This window comes from Pan paniscus, chromosome 7 (assembly GCF_029289425.2).
Source record: "Pan paniscus chromosome 7, NHGRI_mPanPan1-v2.0_pri, whole genome shotgun sequence".
NCBI lineage: Eukaryota > Metazoa > Chordata > Mammalia > Primates > Hominidae > Pan > Pan paniscus.
In genome coordinates this window covers 140805903-140829496 of record NC_073256.2, presented here as the reverse complement: position 1 = coordinate 140829496, position 23594 = coordinate 140805903, and the positions used below count along the sequence as shown (strand labels likewise).

The following is a 23594-nucleotide window of genomic DNA, read 5'->3' as shown; positions in this document are numbered from 1 at the left end:
CCTAATCACCCTGCTTCCCGCCTCTCTCTTCTTCCAGAACCATCTAACCTTTAGGCCTTTGTCAGACTTCTCAGCCAGACCTTCCCTAATCACCCTATTTTAAATTGCACTCTTCCCTCCCCCTTCCCTACTTTATATTTCTCTGTAATGCTTGCCACTTTAAAACTTTTACATTTAGTTTATTGTCTTTCACCTTCCACTAGAGTTTAAGTTCCATTAGGGCATTTTTGTTCTTTTTATTCACTGCTGCATCCCCAGTGCTTAGAATAATGCCTGGTACATAATAGAGGCTCAATATGTACTTAACAAATATTAAATTGATGAACTGTAGTTATCCAAATCAATAAATAGCTTTCGTTTATTTCGCTAAGATCCCTCGGACATTCTGATCATTCAGCGTGTTACCTATTTCAAAGTAGTCAAGTAACTGCCATCTTAGAGAAGCCATCTTCTGTATTCTGTGATAATAGCGAACGCTTATTGAGCACTTATTATGTGCAAGCACGGCTCCAAGGTATCATAATAGTACTTTAGGGCCTTAGGTATTACAATCGGAGTTACTTTCCGATTATATGTACATTCCGAGATACGTATAAAAAGTATTTGTTCTTTATCTGAACTTCACATTTAACTGGGAGTCCTGCTCTTTTTTTTGAAACAGGTTCTTTTTTTTTTTTTTTGAGACGGAGTCTTCCTCTGTTGCCCAGGCTGGAGTGCAGTGGCACGATCTTGGCTCACTGCAACCTGTGCCTCCCGGCTTCAAGCGATTCTCCTGCCTCAGCGTGTGAGGAAATTAGAATGCAGGGAGGTGAATAATTTGTTCGAGATCTTCTATGTGGGATGATCAATGGCAAAGATGGGTACAGAACCCGCGTCCTTAACTAAACGATGGCACTCTGCTGGCTCGCTTTTAGCTCCTTGTGTTTTCTTTCTTTTTGGTGGTTAACTTGTTTTCGTCAAGCCCTCAATTATTAAAAAAAAAAAAAAGTTCTTAAGGCTCAAAGTCAAAACCTGTCAAAGGCCAAGTGCTTTATTTCCCTCCAGTCAAGGACTGGGCATTTTGCATTTGAATCCTGGATGGCGGGAAGCAGCAAGCAGGTGTCAACAGGGGTGGGGAGGAGACGCCGGACCCCACCAGCCAATCAGAGCGCGCGGAGGCCTCCCTTCCCCCGCCGCCGTCCCGCGCCAAAATTCCAAACGGGCTACGCACCGCTCCTACCGTCTCCTTCCGCCGAGCTCAGCGAGCCGGAACTATGTGAAGAAAAAGAAGTCAGCGTTTTCCCCGGGACTCTCCGCTCAGGTCCTCTATACTGTCGGCCTGTGTTCCTCTCCACGTTGGCCCGGCCTCCTTCGCTCTACAAATGGGAGGAGAGTTTCAAGCCTGCTGTTCTATGGTGGTGGCGTGGGCGGGACAGACGGCGGAGGGATTCTGGGCGCGCGCGCTGAGGCCGCTGGCGCGGAGCTTGTGGCGCCAGAATTCGGAGCGCGGAAGAGCCAGAGCTGCGAGCGCCCGGAGCTGGATCTCTCTCCGGTCGCGCACGCCGAGGCCATTAGGGAGAGAAGATGGTGGTTCTCCGCAGCAGCTTGGAGCTGCACAACCACTCCGCGGCCTCGGCCACAGACTCCTTGGACCTGTCCAGTGACTTCCTCAGTCTGGAGCAGATCGGCCGGAGGCGGCTCCGCTCGGCCGGCGCGGCGCAGAAGAAACCCGCGGCGACCACAGCCAAAGCGGGCGTGAGTACGGGCCTGAGGCGGGCTCCCAGGGCGGTTCCCGTGGGGACTGCCGGCAGCCCGGCGCTCGGAGGGGCCTGGGCGGCGCCGGTCAGGGTGACAGTTGTCGGGGGAGAAGTGTGGTCGAGGACGAGTAAAATGGAAGCTCTCGGGATCGGAGGTGCGGGTCGGATCGCTGAGCTGAGGCTGGCCGGGAGAGGACTAAGCATTTGGTCACCACCTACTTTTACGCAAGAGGAAATCGAGGCCCGCCACAGCGGAGTGCGGTCTGGGGCCAAGCCGCGGCTCTTCGGCCGCCCGCACGACCCCCCACTCCCTGGCCGATCGATCGCCCAGGCTCCTGCCCTAGGTTCGCATCAACCTGGAGGCAACACGCATCCCCTGACTGCTTTCTGTCTGCGCCATAAACGTTGGGGGGGAGGGGGCACAGGGACAGACAGGTTGTAATTCAGGTTCTCTGACCTCCATTAACGATCCAGAGGGGTTCCGTAATAACAGTGCAGTGAATAATACCAGGTTGCATAATGTGGAGGGATGAAGACCAACATTTCCTGTACCCCCCCCTTCCAAGCCTCATCATAACCCTTTGAGAATGCGTAGTTGTGCTGTCTCTTTGACAGATGAAGAAACGGACTCAAAAAGGTAAACAGTAAGGGGTAGATCTAAAATTGGAACTCAGATTGCCTGCCTCCTAAACCGTTCCCTTTCTATGCCGTCATGCTGCAGTTACAAGCAGTGTCTATAGGGGAAGTTTGGAAGGGAGGAGGGTCCTCTTGAAAGAAGTGCTGCTTCTAGGTCTGAAGTGCAGTGACGGTTTTTGCAGGGCAGAGTTAAAGCTGAGCAGAGTTACTCCCCTCCCATCCACCTCCCCACCCCAGCTGCTGAAAGAGGCCTAGGTGGAGGGGTTTCAGCATTCACAGAAGGTTGAAGAAGTCGGGGAAGCTCGCTAGTAAATTTAGTTAAGGCAGCCAGTAATATATAGTTGGACTGAAGGTGTTGGAGTGAGTGAGGGTAGGCATGGAGTAGGAAAAATAGGACCTGAGAGAAGGTTGGGAACTTGGGAATGAGAATGAGAGGCTCAGGGGAAATGTGTGGTGGAAGTGACAATGTAATCCTCTTCAGTTCAGCAGACGATTTCAGGGTCTTGTATTAAGTCTTCTATTAAGATCTTGTATTTAGATAACTATATAAAATTAGTTGCCAGTATCTTTTGTGGGCATACCATTCTGGTTGCTACTCTACTGAGGGGAATGGGTTAAAAACTACACTCCCTTCAGTCTCTGAAATTGTGATTCTGAATTGAAAAGACAAGTAATTTCCTGACTCTAAGGATTTGTTTCTCAGTCATCTGCCAGGAATTGGCAGAGACCTGGAGAGGCCACACACTTCTGCACTGAAATTGGTTACTTGACTTAACCTGTGTTCAGAGAATCTGTTTCAATACTGATTGATTATTTATGTCCAGGGTAACACTAGATCCTATGAGCATAATGATAAATACTGATGTATTGAATACTGGTTAAATACATAGGCTCTTTTTTTTTTCTTCGAGACAGAGTCTGACTCTCTCATCCAGGCTGGAGTGCACTGGTGCGATCTCGGCTCACTGCAACCTCAACCTCCACCTCCCGGGTTCAAGCAGTTCTCCTGCCTCAGCCTCCCAAATAGCTGGGATTACAGATGTACACCACCACGCTGGGCTAATTTTTGTATTTTTAGTAGAGACAGGGTTTCTGTATGTTGGCCAGGCTGGTCTCGAACTCCGACCTCAGGTGATCCACTTGCCTCAGCCTCCCAAAATGCTGGGATTACAGAATTGAGCCACCCTGCCTGGCCAAATATATAGACTCTTCAGAAAACTGTTAATTATGAATTTCAGTTTCAGCTTCTCAGGTTTACCAATAATCATCAGGTTTCTACACTTGTTAAATGGGATGATACCCACCACATTGGTAGTGAGGATTAAATGTGATCATGTATGTAAGGAGATTAATTGAACAGTTAGCATATGGTTAGGATTCAGTCATTGTCAGCTATTAAGACCATCCTCAGTTTTAGTTAATGGCCACTCCTTTTTTTTTTTCAGTTCCTCAGGAAAAAAACCTTAGGTCGTTGTTGACTCCTCACATCCAGTGCATTAGCAAATTCTGTTGGCTCTACTTTCAAAATATATTCGAAGTCTGACCACTTTATATGTCCTCCAGTGTTGCCATGCTGGTTCAAGCCATAATCTCTTTCCTGGATTATTTATTTATTTATTTATTTATTATTTTGAGACAGAATCTTGCTCTGTCACCCAGGCTGGAGTGCAGTGACGTGATCTCGGCTTGCTGCAGTTTCCGCCTCCCGGGTTCAAGTGACTCTCCTGCCTCAGCCTTCCAAGTAGCTGGGATTACAGGCACGCACCACCACGCCTAGCTAATTTTTGTGTTTTTGGTGGAGTCGGTATTTCACCGTTTTGGCCAGTCTGATCTCAAACTCCCGGTCTCAGGTGATCGGCCCACCTCAGCCTCCCGAAGTGCTGGGATTACAGGCATGAGCCACCTCGCCTGACCATCTTTCCTGGATTATAATAGATTCTTGATTGGCCTCCTTCCTGTTTTCCACTGTTTGATATATATATTATGCCCCACCTTCCCTCAACAGTCAGTTCTCTTTATTTATGCATTTATTTATTTTTGAGACAGAGTCTTGCTCTGTCACCCAGGTTAGAGTGCAGTGGCACCAACGTGGCTCACTGCAGCCTCAACCTCCCAGGATCAAGTGATCCTTCACCTCAGCCTCCTAAGTAGCTGGGACTACAGGGGCTCGCCACCACACCCAGCTCATTTTTAAGTTTTTTGTAGCAGTGGAGTCTCACTATGTTGCTCAGGCTGGTCTCGAACTCCTGGACTCAAGCAATCCTTCAGTTTCAGCTTCCCAAATTGCTGGGATTAAAGATGTGAACCACCACGCCCCACCAATAGTCAGTTCTTAATGCAGTGAATCTTTTTTTTTTTTTTTTTGAGACGGAGTTTCGCTCTGTCACCCAGGCTGGAGTGCAGTGGCCCAATCTCGGCTCACTGCAAGCTCCACCTCCCGGGTTCACGCCATTCTCCTGCTTCAGCCTCCCGGAGTAGCTGGGACTACAGGCGCCCGCCAACACGCCTGGCTAATTTTTTATATTTTCAGTAGAGACGAGGTTTCACCGTGTTGGTCAGGGTGGTCTCGATCTCCTGACTTCATGATCCGCCCTCCTCGGCCTCCCAAAGTGCTGGGATTAGAGGCGTGAGCCACCGCGCCCAGCAAATGCAGTGAATCTTTTAAAAAGTCAAAACAGTTGATCACTTAAAACCCTCTTGAGACTCCCTATCTAAGTAAAAATCTGTAAGTTTGGAAGCAGCCCTAAGCATCCCTGCATCCTTTATAATGACATCTTTTTCTACCCCTTTACAAAACCCACTCTATTCCAGCCACACTGGCATAGCTGCTTCTTTAATACCAGGGCCTTTCCATTTGGTATACCTCTGCTGGAAATACTCTTCCCCTTGATATCTGCATGACCCATTTTTTTAACTTTTTTTTTTTTTTACATTATTTTAAACTAAACCTCAGGAGTTATAGTACTTTAGTGTGGTCCAGAAATTGTACAAATAAATAACTCAGTCCTTATAACCTTATGAGGTAGGTAAGATTTTTTTTTTATATGAGAAAACTGATGCACAGAGACTTAAATAAATTGCCCAAATTCACCTTATAGTAAGCTGTGTGACTATGATTCAAATTTAGGAGTCTGTCTACCTCAAGTCTTTGCCAAAATTTCACCTTTGCAATGATGCTTACCATAAGCACCATATTTAAAATTACAAACCACTCTCCTGACATGCCTCTCCTAGCACTTGTCACCTTCAAACATTTTCTATACTTTTCTATTTTTAAGTATTTTTCTCTCTTCCCCAATCAGAATGTAACTGCACGGGGACTTGGATTTTGACTTTTTGTTTGGCAATGTTATCCCAGCACTTAGAACAGAACCTAGCAGGAAGTAAGTGTATATTAAATATTTGTTGTTGATTGTTCTTACTCTAAAGAGATATAAGTCTAGCAGAGGAGACCTAACAGCAATATACAGAGACTATTTGCCATAAATCCCATATTTGTGGTATATGGTGGTTGAGCAATTAGAATGCACTCTGCTGGATGTTGTAGGGTAGAAAGGATCCCCCTCAACCCCCACCACAGTTCCCAGCAGGCATTATACCTTTTTGAGACAAAGTTCTCCTCCCTTTTATTCATCAAGGTGTCTGTGTAGACCAAATTATAATCACAGTGTTACATAATGAGCATGGGATTGGATTAAAATAAATCGGTGGTCTTTAGGGGTAATGTATTCATACTGACAAGCCCATCAGTACCAAAAATGAAACATGTCTCTGTAATTGGAATATTTTCTGATTTGGGGGCTTTACATTCAATACATTTGGTTGGATTACACCTTGCTGTTTTACATCAATCATGCATTTCAGAGACTTCACTCCCTGATCACCCTGATTATATTTGGATATTTCTTAGTTTCCTCAGCCACATATTTATTGACAGAGCATTTCTTAGGCTAGGCTGCTTTTATGGGTGGTTACATTTATTCATATTAATTCATTAACTTGAATTTTTCCTAGTCTAATCTCAGGCTGACCTTTTTTTTTTTTTTTCAAAACTTCTCATTACCTCTGATCAGGCTGATCTTATCTTCAAGTTCTGAAGTTACTTTTAGTCACCTATTTATTAACTACATTCTATTTTTACATTTTGAATATGATCTCATTCAGCTGGGCTTATAGATTTGTGTTTTTGTTTTTTCCTGACTTGTATGGGTTCCCTGAATATTGTGGTGGTGGTGGTCTAAGTTTGTTTTTTGTTGTTTTTTTAAAACTTTTATTTTCATCCTACCAACTTTATGACTTTGGATATCTTTTCTGTAGTTTCTTTTTCTTCCAGAATCAGAGTAGCCATTGTCTATTTCTGTACTTTCTTTGTTTTCTAAGGTCTGAGGTTCTTTGGTTTCTGTAAATTTAGGGTTGTTTCTCATGTTGAAGAGTCACTTAAGGATGGATAGTAGGGTGTTTTTTTTAAATTGATGATGATCGTACATTACTTTTGGGTTTTTTTTTTTTTCTTTTGAGACTGTGTTTTGCTTTTGTCACCCAGGCTGGAATGCAATGGCGCAATCTCTGCTCACTGCAACCTCTGCCTCGTGGATTCAAGCAATTCTCCTGCCTCAGCCTCCGGAGTAGCTGTAAGCACCTTCCAATTACAGGCGCCTGCCACCATGCCCAGCTAATTTTTGTATTTTTAGTAGAGACGGGGTATCAAACTCCTGACCTCAGGTGATCCACCTGCCTTGGCCTCCCAAAGTCTGGGATTACAGGCGTGAGCCACCTGCGCCTGGCCTACTTTTGGGTTGTTTACCTACATTTTAATTTTTCCGTGTGTTAGGTAAAATAGAACATTCTGCAGTATGTAGAAGGTACTATTTTAAAAATTGTATGTTTATTTGAAAGTCTGGAAAGATACTCAAAACTCAACACCAATACGTGTAACATACAGGAGATTTTAAAAACTTGAAGCATAACACAGTACAGAAACATGAAAAGTATACAGCTTAATGGAGTATCACAAAGCATATATAGGGAGCTTCTGGGTGTGGCAGTGAATGGTGTTCCCTGGAATTGGGTGACATGGCAGTTCTGTATTCAGTCATAAGCAAGAAAGGGCCCTTGATTTTAGGTTTAGAGGTTACAGCTTTATGTGGGAGACAGTGAAGAGCTAGAACAGGGATCTGATGAGACAGTGTTTAGGATGGATTATAGTTAACAAACCTAGAGCTAAGAAGACCAGTTAAAAGATTATAATGGTAGTCTGGGTGCAGTGGCTCATGCCTGTAATCCTAGCACTTTGTTTGGGAGGCCGAGGCGGGCATATCACCTGAGATCAGAAGTTCAAGACCAGCCTAGCCAACATGGTGAAATCCCGTCTCTACTAAAAATACAAAAATTAGCCGGATGTGGCAGTGTGCACCTGTAATCCAAGCTGCCGGGGAGGCTGAGGCAGAATTGCTTGAACCCTGGAGGCAGAGGTTGCAGTGAGCCGAGATTGCGCCATTGCACTCTAGCCTGGGCAAGAGAGCGAGACTCTGTCTAAAAAAAAAAAATATATATATATATATATATATAAAATAATAGTAATAGCTACCACTTATATAGCAGTTGCTATGTACCAGGCATAGTACTTGATAAGACACATATATTTCTCCTGTTTATAAACTATTATTATCCTCATTACTAGATTCTTAGTATCTAGTATCCATATACTAAGTATTCTAGATTCCTAGATCCTTAGAGTTTAAATTAACGTGGTATTAGTAGGAATGGAGAAAAATGTCAAATAATACAGCACAGGATCTGAGAGTTGTTTGAACACAGGGAGGGAAGACGTTGTTGTTTCCAGCTAAAGAAGTGAGCAGTAGACCATTGGGAGTTTTGTTTTGTTTTGTTTTGTTTTTGAGACGGAGCCTTGCTCTGTCGCCCAGGCTGAAGTGCAGTGGCGCGATCTGGGCTCACTGCAAGCTCCTCCTTCTGGGTTCACGCCATTCTCCTGCCTCAGCCTCCTGAGTAGCTGGGACTACAGGCGCCCGCCACCACGCCCGGCTAAGTTTTTGTATTTTTAGTAGAGACTGGGTTTTCACCATGATAGCCAGGATGGTCTCGATCTCCCGACTTCGTGATCCGCCTGCCTTGGCCTCCCAAAGTGCTGGGATTACAGATGTGAGCCACCGCGCCTGGCCGACCATTGGGAGTTTTATGCCAGAATTGCTAAGAGGTTAGGACTGCTTGTCCTTGAGGATGAATAGAAAACAGCAAAGCACAGGCCGGGCACGGTGGCTCACACCTGTAATCCCAGCACTTTGGGAGGCCAAGGCGGGCGGATCAGGAGGTCAGGAGATCGAGACCATCCTGGCTAACACGGTGAAACCCCATTTCTACTAAAAATACAAAAAAAAAAAAAAAATTAGCCAGGCGTGGTGGCGGGCTCCTGTAATCCCAGCTACTTGGGAGGCCGTGGCAGGAGAATGGCGTGAACCCAGGAGGCGGAGCTTGCAGTGAGCCAAGATCGCGCCACTGCACTTCAGCGTGGGCGACAGGGCGAGACTCTGTGTCAAAAAAAAAAAAGAGAAGAGAACAGCAAAGCACAAAAAGAATTAAGGAGGTCTGAAGCAATGCCTGTATTTTAAAGGTGAGAAGTTGAATCATGGAACTAAGAGTATTACGTAAACCAAGGGACCGAAGCATTTTAAGAAAGTAGTGGCCAGGCACAGTGGCTCACACTTCTAATCCCAGCACTTTGGGAGGCCAAGGTGGGAGGATCACCTGAAGCTAGAAGTTCGAGACCAGCCTGAGCAACATAGTGAGACCCCCCTCCCCGCCCCGCCCCCACCATCTCTAAAATAAAAAATAAAAATTGGCTGGGCATGGTGGCTCACACCTGTAATCCCAGCAGTTTAGGAGGCCGAGGCAGGTGGATAACTTGAGCCGAGGAGTTCAAGACCAGCCTGGGCAATGTGGTGAAACCCTGTCTCTACAAAAACCAGCTGGGTGTGGTGGTGCCTGCCTCTAGTCCCAGCTACTCAGGAGGCTGAGAGAGAGAATCGCTTGAACCAGGAGGCAGAGGTTGCAGTGAGCCGAGATCGTGCTGCTACACTCACTGCACCCCAGCCTGGGTGACAGAGCAAGACTCCGTCTCAAAATAATAAAATAAAATAAGATAAAATACATAATCAGTAGCCAGGCATGGTGGCACATGCCTGTAGCCCCAGCTACTACTGGGGAGGCTGAGGCAGGAGGATCTCTTGAGCTCAGGAAGTTGAGGCTGCAGTGAGCCATGATTGTGCCACTGTACTCCAGCCTGGGTGACGGAGCAAGACCCTATCTCTAAAAATAAATAAGGTAGTGATCAGTTCTGTAGAAGTCAGTGAGGTAGAGAAAAGGCTATTGGATGTAGCTATTGGGAGACAGTTGTGAATGTACTGAAAGAGCTGTGGAGGTAGAAACTAAATTGGAGTTTACCGAGTAGATGGTGAAGTGGTTTAAACTCATGTTTAAAGACAAAGCTAAGGAAGGATATCACAACTATAGTGATATAACATGTATATCGTATATTAGAATATACTGCTGTTTAAGTTTTCAGGGAGCCCTAAATTTGTGTTGAGTACATCCTATTTCAACCTCATTTGTTGATATTTGAATTGACTCAAACAACTGACCTCCCCCTCAGACATGCTTTTTAAAAAATGAATTTAAAGCTTGAATAAGCTTGGTCTTCTGTGAAAAATAACAGAATATTTTTATTATGCAACTGTGTCTACTTTAGGAAAACTTTTTTGTTATTTTATTGCTGCTTTTTCTCTGTGTTAACTTACTGATTCTGCAAGGTTGTGAGAGACTTAAAATTTAACAAAATACTAACATTTCCTCTCTTAAAACTTCACTTTTAAAGAACTATAAGTGCTCTCAATATTTAGGTAGATTTTAGCCAAAGAATAAATGAGAATATTACATCTCTAGGTTAAAATTTCAGATTAAGTTTGTTTTCTCTTTGTTTTTTACTTTTTAGGAATTTTTTTCTGGTAATACATGTGAAAATGTGAAAAATAGAAAGTGAAAGTCCCCATCTCTGTCATCCAGTGTTAATTGCTGTTAACAGTGTTGAACTTACCTCTTGGGAATTAGATGACTTTGGTTTAATACCTGTGCTAGTCTTCCTTAGGAAAGAAGATATACACAAGATAATTCATCTAGAGATATTTATAACATCAGAAAAAATTGCAGGCAACCTAAATATAATACATTCAGCAATTTGTTAAATAGATTCATGTAATGGCTGAAATACTATTCATTCATTAAATTTTTAGAGTAATATTTAATGACATGAAAAAATATTGATATTACTAGAAAAAACTTATAAAACATATATAGTATTATCTCAGCTTTAAAATCATGTAAATATGTTTGCATAGGAAAAAAATGGTTTTTGCACCAAGAGATTAAAAGAGGTTGTCTGTGAGTGGCTGAAATTAAGGGTGACATTTTCATTTTTCCAGTAATAATGGGCATGTATTGCCTTTATTTTTATATTGCTTTTGTTAGAACTGTTTTTGAAAGATGCATTTAAAAAATTTTTTAGTGTATACTCTATATAGAGCACTCCCAAATAATTTTTTTTTTTTTTTTTTTTTTGCCCACATTGTTGAGTCTTTCTTGCTGCCTAGTACTTATTTGGAGAGAATGACAAGCCGTTCACTATGCAAATCAAAGATTCTCTTATACCACTTATAAGATTGTCTTCCAAGTTTCTTAGGAAATGTTTTTTTCCTAGTATTGTCCCCATCCACCCCTTTTCTTGTTTTGTAAGGAAACAAAATCTTTTTTTATCCTCAGGAATATGGTAGCATTTATTTTCTTTTTTAATGTACCAAAATATTCATAACATAAAATTGACCGTTTTAACCATTTTTAAGCTTATAGTTCATTAAGTACATTCACATTGTTCTGCAACCATCATCACCATTCATCTCCAGAACTTTTTCATCTTCCAGAATTGAAACTCTGTACCCATTAAACACTTACTCCCAGTTCCTCTCTCCTCCTAGTCCCTGGCAACCACTATTCTACTTTCTGTCTCTGTGTGACTGTTCTCTGAATCTCATATTCCTGGGCTAATCATATTTGTCTTTTATGACTTGCTTATTTCACTTAGCATATCTTCAGAGTTCATCCATATTGTAGCATGTGTTAAAATTTCCTTTTTTAAACAAGAAGGAATAATATTCCATTGTATGTACCATGTTTTGTTTGTCCGTTCATCTGTCAATGGACACTTGGGTTGCTTCCCCTTTTGGGAATTGAATAATGCTGCTGTGAACATGAGTACAAATATTTGTGCAAGTCCCTGCATTCGCTTCTTTGGGTATATACCCAAAAGTGGAATTGCTGGATCATATAGAAATTTTGTGTTTAACTTTTTGAGGAATTGCCTTACTATTTTATGTTACCACCAGCAACACACAAGGATTCCAGTTTCTCTACATCCTCACCAACAATTGCTATTTTCTCCTTTTTTTTTTTTTTTTTTTTTTGTGAATGGCCATCCTAATGTCTGTGAAGTGTTATCTCTGTGGTTTTGATTTGCGTTTCTCTAATGACTAGTGATGTTGAGCATCTTTTCATGTGTTTATTGGCTATTTGTCTATCTTTGGAGAAATCTCTATTCACATCTTTTGCTTATTTTTTAATTGGTTTGCTTGTTTTGCAAAGGAGTTCTTTAAATATTCTGGAGATATATATATATGTATGCGTGTATATATATGTGTATGTATATATAAAACCTTATATACCTTATCAGTATATGATTTGCAGATTTTTTTCCTATTCTGTAGGTTGCCTTTTCACTCAGTTGATAGTGTTCTTTGTGCATAAAAGGTACTCATTTTGATGAGGTCTAACTTACATATTTTTATTTTGTTGTCTGTGCTTTTGGTGTCATCCAAGAAATCATTGCCAAATCCAATGCTCTTTTCTCCTAAGAGTTCCTAAATTGTTTTTTAGTTCTTTATTCTCTCATACAGTTTTAAGTTATCATCTCAACTTCCCCCTCATTTATTTCTTTCAAAGGATGTAATTTCTGTCATCTTTTGATGTTGACATTAAAAAGAATAAAACTATTATGTCAGACTTTACGTGTATCCACTGCAGTCTAAAAACCAGTTGATATGTTTTGAAACATTTAAAAATAATAACATGAGCAAACTCTTAGCAAACGAAGTTTACCTTGATTCTTTTTTTTCTCTCTTTTAATTTGCATTTTCAGTCCACTTGACCCACTGCATTTTATGGTGATGTGAAATTTTTTTTCTATACAAGCCGTTTATTTGAAATGTCTACTATATGTAAGACAGTCAGTGTTAGCATGCTCATCAATAACAGTAGAAAAATAGAACCAGTGGAAACCTCTGTATAGCTGTAATGGTACTCAAAAGAGAATTGTATCCTTTTAAAATGTTTTACACAGGTGAATTCAAGTTTGGAGGTACCTAACTTTTTCTTTAAAAACGTTTATATACAATTAAAGTATAAACAAGTTGTACAAAGTACTGGTTATGCAGGTTGTAGACAACACTTGAATAGGACATGAAATCAGTTTAAGAAAAATTTCTGAGCCTTAGTGGGCTTCTGAGCGCCAAGAAATAAAATGTTTGTGGGTAGAGTTGTTAGAATTAATGTTCTGTCAATCAAAACAAGAACATATTATCTACTTGGATTTGAAATGATAAAACTTAGAAAGTAAGATTTTAAAAAATTGTTTCGCTAATCTTTGTATCGTTCCAATTTTGTGAGCAAGAAAAGTAAGATTTTATGAGATCTCACATGGTTGAAGTTCCCTTACCCACCCAATTAGTTCATGTGTCTGTGGATGTATCATACTTATTGCTAAAGACAGTGTTCTCTTGAAAATGCCTTGCATGGGCCTGGCACATGGGTGCTTATTACATACTCTTGCTTCCTTGCCTCTGGGTTGGGGAGGGACTGCACTGCAAAGGGAGCCCCTCCATTCTGAAGACATTGCTAGGGGAGAGTCTGGACTTCTACCTGTGACCAGAGTGAAGGGAAAATTCTTGCCTTGTCAGAGATGGATCAATGACCATGAAAAATCTACCCTGTGATCTTTTTCAGTCTGAGCATTAAAAGCTCCTAAAGCAAAACAAACAAACAAAAAATCAAGACTGTGTTTTTGTGTATCGGTTCCATTGTTTTTATAAATGTAAGTATTGTTTATATAAATAAGTAGACAGTAATAAAAGGAGTTATGCTTAGCAGTGCCACCCAGTTTTTTTTGGTTATACATCAAAAGTCACTTGCCAAAAATGATTTTTAATGTTCTTTTAGCTTTATTAGGTCTCCTTTCAATTTTATTGAAAGCAGAGAATTGAAAACCACCTAATAAGGGAAAGTATTTGTTGCCTTTCTTTAGTCATTCAGTTTCTTTTTTTCTTTTTTTTTTTTTTTTTGAGACGGAGTCTCGCTCTGTCACCAGGCTGCAGTGCAGTGGCATGATCTCAGTTCACTGCAACCTCTGCCTCCCAGGTTCGAGCAATTCTCCTGCCTCAGCCTCCCAAGTAGCTGGGATTACAGGCGCGTGCTACCACACCCAGCTAATTTTGTATTTTTAGTAAAGACGTGATTTCACCATGTTAGCCACAATGGTCTCTATCTCTTGACCTCATGATCCCCTCGCCTCAGCCTCCCAAAGTGTTGGGATTACAGGCGTGAGCCACCACGCCTGGCCTAGTCATTCAGTTTCTTTTTCTTTTTCTTTTTTTTTTGTTTTTTGAGACTGAGTTTTGCTCTTATTGCCCAGGCTGGAGTGCAATGGCATGATCCCGGCTCACCGCAACCTCCGCCTCCTGGGTTCTAGTGATTCTCCTGCCTCAGCCTCCCAAGTAGCTGGGATTACAGGCATGCGCCACCTCGCCCGGCTGATTTTTTGTATTTTTAGTAGAGACAGGGTTTCTCCATGTTGGTCAGGCTGGTCTCGAACTCCCAATCTCAGTTGATCCGCCAGCCTCAGCCTCCCAAAGTGCTGGGATTACAGGCATGAGCCACCATGCCCAGCTGTCATTCAATTTCTTAACACCTACACCAGTGTTTTTCTTTGGCTTTATGAAAGTTTTTAATACCTTGAAGTGTCTGCAATAGTGAAATTCAGAATGGGTGAGAGATATAACTTTTTTTTTTTATTTAATTTTGTTTACTTTTAAAATTATATTTTAAGTTCTGGGATACATGTGCAGAATGTGCAGGTTTATTACATAGGTATATATGTGCCGTGGTGGTTTGCTGCATCCATCAACCTGTCATCTACGTTAGGTATTTCTCCTAATGCTATCCCTCCTCATGCCCCCCACTCCCCGAAAGGCCCCGGTGTATGGTGTTCCCCTCTCTGTGTCCATGTGTTCTCATTGTTCAGCTCCCACTTATGAGTGAGAACATGCAGTGTTTGGTTTCCTGTTCCTGTGTTAGTTTGCTGAGAATGATGGCTTCCAGCTTCATCCATGTCCCTGCAAATGACATGAACTCATCCTTTTTATGGCTGCATAGTATTTCCATGGTATATATATGCCACATTTTCTTTATCCAGTCTATCATTGATGGGCATTTGGGTTGGTTCCAAGTCTTTGTTATTGCAAATAGTGCTGCAGTGAACATGCGTGTGCATGTGTTTTTATAGTAGAATGATTTATAATCCCTTGGGTATATACCCAATAATGGGATTGCTGGGTCAAATGGTATTTCTGGTTCTAGATCCTTGAGGAATCGCCACACTGTCTTCCACAATGGTTGAACTAATTTACACTCCTGTGTAAAATTGTGCCTATTTCTCCACCTCCTCTCCAGCATCTGTTGTTTCTTGACTTTTTAATGATCACCATTCTAACTGGTGTGAGCTGGTATCTCATTGTGGTTTTAGAACTTTTTTTTTAAAATGGAGAAGGGCAAATGAATGGGATGCCTTGTGCCTTTTCAGGCTGATCAGTTTTAAGGAAAAGTACATATGAAAGTTGATAATTTGGAAACAGATTCCCTTTAAATGTTCCTTGGAAAATGAAAGTCTTATACACTACACTGATCTAAGATGTAAATATTTGTCTTAAAAATAATACACCACCCAAGGTGTAAGTAAGTATTCTTTTTTCAAACATCCTCAAATATAGGTACATTGATAAAGATGGTGACAAATCTTACACATCATTTAATATTTTTGAAGTACCTGTCTAATTTTTACACAAATTATTGTGGGATAAATATCCTTTTTATTGTGAACCAACCAAATATTTTGCTCAAATCAAAAATAAATGCCCTGATAAAACAGCATTCGACAATAGAGTAAAGCCAGCCTGGGATGTGATCCAAGGACTCAAATGTTTGGTGTTTTTTTCCTAAAGCACTGCCTGTTTTTCTAAACTGATCAGTTTTCAGAGTAGTAGGGCATAGAATTATAGAGTTGTTAGGAACCTTTGACTTTGATTTCTATCTTTGGTTTGTTTGTTTGTTTGTGATGGAGTCTTGCTGTGTCGCCCAGGCTGGAGTGCAGTGGCACGATCTCTGCTCACTGCAACCTCCGCCTCCTGGGTTCAAGTGATTCTCCTGCCTCAGCCTCCCAAGTAGCTGGGATTACATGCATGCACCACCAGGCCCAGCTCATTTTTGTATTTTAGTAGAGACGGGGTTTCACAATGTTGGCCATGGCCAGGCTGGTCTCAAGCTCCTGACCTCAAGTGATCCGCCCACCTTGACCTCCCAAAGTGCTGGGATTACAGGCATGAGCAACAGTGCCTGGCCCTATCTTTTTTTGTTTGTTTTGTTTTGTTTGTATTTTAGATACCTTTGACTTCTAATGTGAAAATACTCTATATGATCTCAGAGCGGTGTATGAACTTTGGAATACTTTATGACAGAACCTCTAGCTCATAAAGCAGCCCATTAACTTAGCCTCTAGTCTATTTATTGTACTAAAATGAAGTTACATAAAGCTGTATGGTTTTTACAACAGATTAACATACTTAAACAGTTTTGTTTTGTTTTGTTTTGTTTTGTTTTGTTTTGTTTTGTTTTGTCTTGTGGCAGGGTCTCACTCTGTTGCCCAGGCTGGAGTGCAGTGGCGCGATCACAGGTCACTGCAACCTCCACCTCCCAGGCTCAAATCATCCTCCCATTTCAGCCTACCAAGTAACTGGGACCACAGGTGTGCTCCACCATGCCTGGCTAATTTTTTTGCAATTTTAGTAGAGATGGGGTTTTGCCATGTTGCCCATGTTGTTCTGGAACTTGTGAGCTCAAAGCAATCCACCTGCCTAGGTCTCCCAAAATGCTAGGATTGCAGGCATGAGCTACCATGCCCAGGCGTTAAACAGTTTTTTAATTCAGCTGTTGCATTAGCTGTGTTAAACTGGGCAAAATATACAGTAATAACTCTTTTTCATTGTTTAAGCCAAAATTATAATTCTGATGGACCAGTTATTTTGAGGTTGCTGCTGATAGTTAGGTGACAGTATTTTGGTGAGTCTGTATCTTTCTTAGGTCTTTCTAACTTCTATAGCCTTAAAATAAGTGAGTAACTACTATAATAAACGATTGCAACTTTTCGTCAGTGGTGGAAAACTTCACTGTCTAGACTACTTTTTATAAAGTGGTTATGAACTACTTGTTATGAACTATAAACCAGTAAATCTTATAGTAGCTGCTTCATAGACATTGCTGATATTTGTTTATCATGAAATGGTTATTCTAGATACTAACTTGTAGTTTCTTGGGGAGATGCAAAATGATTCTGCACAAAAAGCAGTTTTTACTAACTTGTAATCAGAGAATACTCTTTGGAGGAATTTAAATTGGGAGTTTTGTAAAGAAAAACTTAGATGGTTTTCTTAATTTTTCTTAAAGGATGGGTCATCAGTTAAGGAAGTTGAAACCTACCACCGGACACGTGCTTTAAGATCTTTGAGAAAAGATGCACAGAATTCTTCAGATTCTAGTTTTGAGAAGAATGTGGAAATAACGGAGCAACTTGCTAATGGCAGGCATTTTACAAGGTAATACAAGATGGTTGAACACTAATTCAAAATAGTTTTAAAGCAGTAATTTAGGATTAGCTTTAATTTTTGAAGTGTATTTTTGACTGGTCATCAAGGTTCCAGGGCTATAAAATGTAGTTTATTTGAAAATAAATGATCACAAGTGAGTATGACTAAATTAAAAATTAATACGTGGCCAGGCATGGTGGCTCACACCTGTAATCCCAGCACTTTAGGAGGCCGAGGCAGGCAGATCACCTGAGGTCAGGAGTTCAAGACCAGCCTGACCAACATGGAGAAACCCCGTCTCTACTAAAAATACAAAAAATTAGCCGGTGTAGTGGCGGGTGCCTGTAATCCAGCTACTCGGGAGGCTGAGGCAGGAGAATGGCGTGAACCCAGGAGGCGGAGCTTGCAGTGAGCTGAGATCGCACCACTGCACTTCAGCCTGGGCGACAGAGTGAGACTCTGTCTCAAAAAAAAAAATACAAAATTAGCTGGGCCTGATGGCGCATGCCTGTAATCCCAGCTACTCAGGAGGCTGAGGCAGGATAATCACTTGAACCCAGTAGGTGGAGGTTGCAGTGAGCGGAGATCATGCCATTGCATTCCAGCCTGTACAACAAGAGCGAAACTCAGTCTCAAAAAATAATAATAATAATAATACGTGGCCGGGCGCAGTGGCTCACACCTGTAATCCCAGCACTTTGGGAGACCGAGGCAGGCAGATCACGAGGTCAGGAGTTTGAGACCAGCCGGGCCAATATGGTGAAACCCCATCTCTACTAAAAATAAAATTTTAAAAATATAGCTGGGCATGATGGCATGCACCTGAGGTCCCAGCTACTCGGGAGGCTGAGGCAGAAGAATCACTTGAACCTGGGAGGCAGAGATTGCAGTGAGGCAAGATCGTGCCACTGTACTCTAGCCTGGGCAACAAAGCAAGATTCCATCTCCAAAAAAAAAAAAAAATTAGTATGTACACATTCATGCTTTTATTATTCAAAGATGATACCTGTGATACATGTGAGTACAGCTAACAAGGTTAGCTGACGTAGGATCAGTTCTCAGGTATTTGAGTATCTAAAGAGACCTTTTGTGACTATAACTTAGCTTGTGATTTATGGCTCCACTTCATAGTCTATACAAAGCCTTCATTCATAATCGTAGTTCTGTTTCTGATTGCTTGCTATAAAGTTTTTTATCAATTCTGAGTCATTTATGAATTTCTATGTGTTGGTGTTGGTGTATTTCTAAAGCAGTCTGTACGTACGGTTTTTTGATTTTGTTTTTAGAAGAGGTGGCATGAAACCTATTTTAAACTCAAGAAATCAATTTTAATGGATTAGGTAGTTTGGCTAAATTCATGGAACTGGAATATCTTTGGTTCAGGGCGAAAAGCCCCAATTAGAGTAAAATTTGTTTGATGAAATAATTGTTTTGGCTGGGCACCGTGGCTCACACCTGTAATCCTACCACTTTGGGAGGCCAAGGCAGAAGGATCACTTCAGTCGGGGAGTTTGATACCAGCCTGGGCAACATAACGAGACCCTATCTCTACAAAAAATAAAAATAAAAAAATTATCTGGGCATGGTGTCGCACACCTGTAGTCCCAGCTACTGTGGAGGCTGAGGCAGGAGGATCACTTGAGCTGGGGAGGTCAAGGCTGCAGTGAGCTATAATCATGCCACTGAGAGTGAGACCCTGTTTCAAAAAAAAAAAGAATCGTTTTTACATTACTTCTTCTCATAAATAAACAATTTGTAATGACTTAGAAGACTGAAATCCTCCTGCTCTTAAATGGAATTTTGATTCTTTTTTTTTTTTGAGACAGAGTCTTGCTCTGTTGCCCATGCTGAATGCAGTGGCATGATCTCAGCTTACTGCAACCTCCGCCTCCCAGGTTCAAGTGATCCTTCTGCCTCAGCTCACCTAGTAACTGGGATTACAGGCACGCGCCACCATGCCCAGCTAATTTTTGTATTTTTAGTAGAGATGGGGTTTCGCCATGTTGGCCAGGCTGGTCTCGAACTCCTGACCTCAGGTGATCCACCAACCTCAGCCTCCCACAGTGCTGGGATTACAGGTGTGAGCTACTGCGCTGGCCTGGAATTTTGATTCTCTGATTTTGTATACCATATTTTCTAGATAAGCAAGGTTATGCCCTTTTGAGTTTTTAATTTTTTTCTCAGCTATTTTATCATTCTTTTAATACATATTTTTTAATTTGCGTCTTATCCATTATTTATGGAGTGTTTTATACTGTATTTTATGAAATCCATAGTATCAGCAATTACATGACAATGTTTATGGGACACTAAAAAAGAAAATCACTGACAGTAAACTGTGAGGTGCCATCAGTAAGACACATTCCAATTTCAGAGATGTTAAAATGGGGAGAAACGTACAACTTTTAGAATTGATGAAGTACAATATAAACCAGCCCGATACTTCTGAAATTTGAAGTCTTAAGGTTTATTCTTCTGGGGTAAGGTAGTGGTCCATTAACTGTCTCTGAGAACTTAAAATTGTTTTTGATGATCTGAAGAAAAAAATAAACATTTTAGGCCCCCTAAATTGTTACCTTATAGAGAATTGCCATAAAATTTGAGGCCATACATTTGTGTTTACAGTTGAATTGGCATCAAGTAGTACTATAGTTATCTTAGATTAATGAGATAAGAACAGAATCAGACCTGAATACATAAATGATGCATCTGCTTCTGTATGAAAGGCAATATGATGTGGTAGCATGACGTACTATTTAAATGAATGTTTGGCACATTTCCAATAAAGAGAAGTGGATGAGTTGCCCCATCATGGTACACAGCAGTATATATAGCAATTATGATACACGACATGCCAAACTCGAGAGAAACTGATAGCAGTCAATACCGCATTCATACACCAAATGGTTATTTCATTTTAGCAAAACCCCTTATTACATTAATATTTATTGATGGTTTTATAGTTTTATTTGTATAAAACTTATAGATGAACTTCTATTTAGTTTGGTTTACATAGTCAAAAAAATTAATGTTGGAAGTCCTGTTTTTACCTTTAAAAGGATCTGTACATTATTCAAGTTTATAAAACATTGTTTGGCTTTATGTTAGAAAGGTCTTAAGGGAGTATAATAAAATAAATGCTTTCGATGTGGATTTAAAGAGGAATGACTTGGTATTTTTAATTAGATTACTTCTAAAATATATTGAATTTCTATCCTTTTTATTAATACTTTTTTTCTTTTTGAGAATATTGCCTTGCTCTGTCACCCAGGCTGGAGTGTAGTGGCATGATCATGGCTCACAGTAGCCTCAACCCCCCAGGCTCAAGTGATCCAGTGGTCCTCCCACCTCAGCCTCCCAAGTAGCTGGGACTACAAGTTTGCAACACCACACCTGGCCCCCCCCTTTTTTTTTTTTTTTTTTTTTTTTTTTTTTTTTTTTTTGAGACGGAGTCTCACTCTTTTTGCCCAGGCTGGATTGCAGTGGCGCAATCTTGGCTCACTGCAACCTCCGCCCCCTGGCTTCAAGTGATTCTCCTGCCTCAGCCTCTGAGTAGCTGGGATTACAGGCATACCCTACCACACCCAGCTAATTTTTGTATTTTTAGGAGGATAGGATTTCACCATGTTGGCCAGACTGGTGTAGAACTCCTGACCTCAAGTGATCTGCCTGCCTTGGCCTCCCATAGTGCTGGGATTACAGGCGTGAGCCACCACACCCTGCCTCATTGTTAAATTTTTTGTGGAGATGGAGTCTCACCATGTTACCCAGGCTTGTCTTGAACTTTTTTGGACTCTAGCAATCCCCCTGCCTCAGCCTCCCAAAGTGCTGGGATTACAGGTGCTAGCCACGGTGCCTGGCCATATTAATTATTTCTTAATAACAGTTTATTGAGATATAATTTATACACCATACAATTCACAATTCTAAAGTGTACAATTCCATGGTTTTAGTGTGTGTGTGTGTGTTTTGAGATGGAGTCTCGCTCTGTTGACCAGACTGGAGTGCAGTCTTGGCTCACTGCAACCTCTGCCTCCCAGGTTCAAGCAGTTCTCCTAACTCAGCCTCCTGAGTAGCTGGGATTACAGTCATGTGCCACCATGCCCAGCTTTTTTTTTTAGACAGAGTTTTGCTCTTGTCGCCCAGGCTGGAGTGCAATGGCACAATCTCGGCTCACTGCAACCTCTGCCTCCCAGGTCCAAGAGATTCTCCTCCCCCAGCCTCCCGAGTAGCTGGGATTACAGGCAACCGCCACCACATCCAGCTAATTTTTCTATTTTTAGTAGAGACAGGATGAGACCATGTTGGTCAGGCTGGTCTCGAACTCCTGATCTCAGGCAATCTGCCCGTCTAGGCCTCCCAAAGTGTTGGGATTACAGGCATGAGCTACTGCACCTAGCCTAATTTTTTTTTTTTATTTTGAGATGGAGTCTTGCTCTGTTGCCCAGGCTGGAATGCAGTGGCTCAATCTCGGCTCACTGCCACCTCCGCCTCCCAGGTTCAAGCAGTTCTCTGCCTCAGCCTCCCAAGTAGCTGGGATTACAGGTGCCCGCCACCACACCCAGCCAATTTTTGTATTTTTAGTAGAGATGGGGTTTCACCATCTTGGCCAGGCTGGTCTTGAACTCTTGACCTTGTGATCCACCTGTCTGAGCCTCCCAAAGTGCTGGGATTACAGGCATGAGCCACTGCACCCAGCCACTAATTTTTGTATTTTTAGTAGATACGGAGTTTCACCATTTTGGCCAGGCTGGTCTTGAACTCCTGATCTCAGGTGATTCACCCGTCTTGACCTCCCAAAATGCTGGAATTACAGCGTGAGCCACTGTGGCTGGCTCAGTACTTCTTATTGTTGAATAAGAGTCAATTGTATTGACATACCATGTTTTGTTTATTCATTCATTGGTTGGTGAGCATTTCGATTGTCTACTTTTTGGCCATTATGAATAATGATATGAATGTAGGTATACACATTTTTATGTGGAGGTAGGTGTCAGTTCTTTTGGGTATACACCTGGCAGTGGAATTGCTGAGTCAAATAGTAACACTAACATTTTGAGGAAGTAGCATACTTTTCCAAAACATTTACAGCATTTTACATTCCTACCACCAATGTATGAGGCTCTCTACATCCTCACCAACACTTGTCATAGTCTGCCTTTTTGGTGTTCGCCATTTTAACAGGTGTGAAGTATCTCACTGTGGTTCTGATTTACCTTTCCCTGATGGCTAATAATGTTGAGCATCATTTTATGTGCTTATTGGCCATTTGTGTGTCTTCTGTCAAGAAGATTTCCTGTACAAAAATCCTCTCCCTACATTCAGGTCATTATTACAAATAGTGATGATTATTTTACGTAATGGTAACATCAGTATCTGTTTGCATAAGGCTTATATAAAAGAGCCTACAGTATTTCTGAGTCCTTTTTCATATACTTCTCCTGTTTCTTTTTCACTGTTGTCAGCATGCCTGACTATAGAAATCTCTTTATTTCCTTCCTTTCCATTCTTTTTTTTACTCTTTGTTTTCAATCTACTTGAGGCTCAAAGACCAGAGGATCAAGATTGTTAGAAAAAGACAGAAAGATATGAGTAACTGTGTCATGAGGGCAGGATCTACATACTTACTTACTTGATCCTGGGGTTCTTAACTAGGGTCCAGTGATTAGGTATAGTCTTCGCAGAGTGTACACAAAACCTCTGAAGTAATGTTTAAACTTGTGTATACCGTAGCTTTCATCAGATTTGCAGCGGTTGACAAACTCCAGCTGCATATTTTTGTAAATAGTTTCCTTGGAACACTGCCATGCCCATTCATTTTGTATGTGGCTCCTTTCACCCTATAATGTTAGGTAGCTGTGACAGAGGAGACTGTATGGCTTCCAAGCTTAAAATATTTAGTGCATAGCAATTGAAGGAAAAGTTTACCAACCCTTGGAAGGTTGCTTTCCTCCTGCAGGCAAAAAGAAGGCAGTAGGGGTGGGTGGTTCAGAAAAATAGTGCTTTAGTAATTCTGTTTCTAGCATCTGAAAGGGGCCTGGTTTATAAAATGTATAGACCTACATGGTATGAAGGGAGGAGCTCCTTTATGAGAAAAGTCTGTGAGCCTTTGAAGAAACTAAGCCTTTACCTGTAGGTGGACTACTCAAAAGTTTGTTTGTTTGTTTGTTTTTGAGATGGACCCTGTGCTCTG

General features: G+C 41.5%; 1 protein-coding gene across 2 annotated transcripts in view; it reads left to right on the top strand.

Moving 5' to 3' along the window:
• ATAD2 (ATPase family AAA domain containing 2) overlaps positions 1 to 23594 on the top strand; it is a 96753-nt gene that overhangs the window by 18674 nt on the left and 54485 nt on the right. Inside the window, exons 1-2 of one of the 2 annotated variants that reach the window (XM_003820482.6) lie at positions 489 to 1734; positions 17262 to 17410. In XM_003820482.6, coding sequence (XP_003820530.2) covers positions 1564 to 1734; positions 17262 to 17410 — 320 coding nt within the window. In that variant the 5' untranslated portion in view covers positions 489 to 1563. Of the gene's footprint in view, positions 1 to 488; positions 1735 to 17261; positions 17411 to 23594 lie in introns of those variants that run through there. The other variant, XM_055116901.2, reaches the window with a different exon arrangement.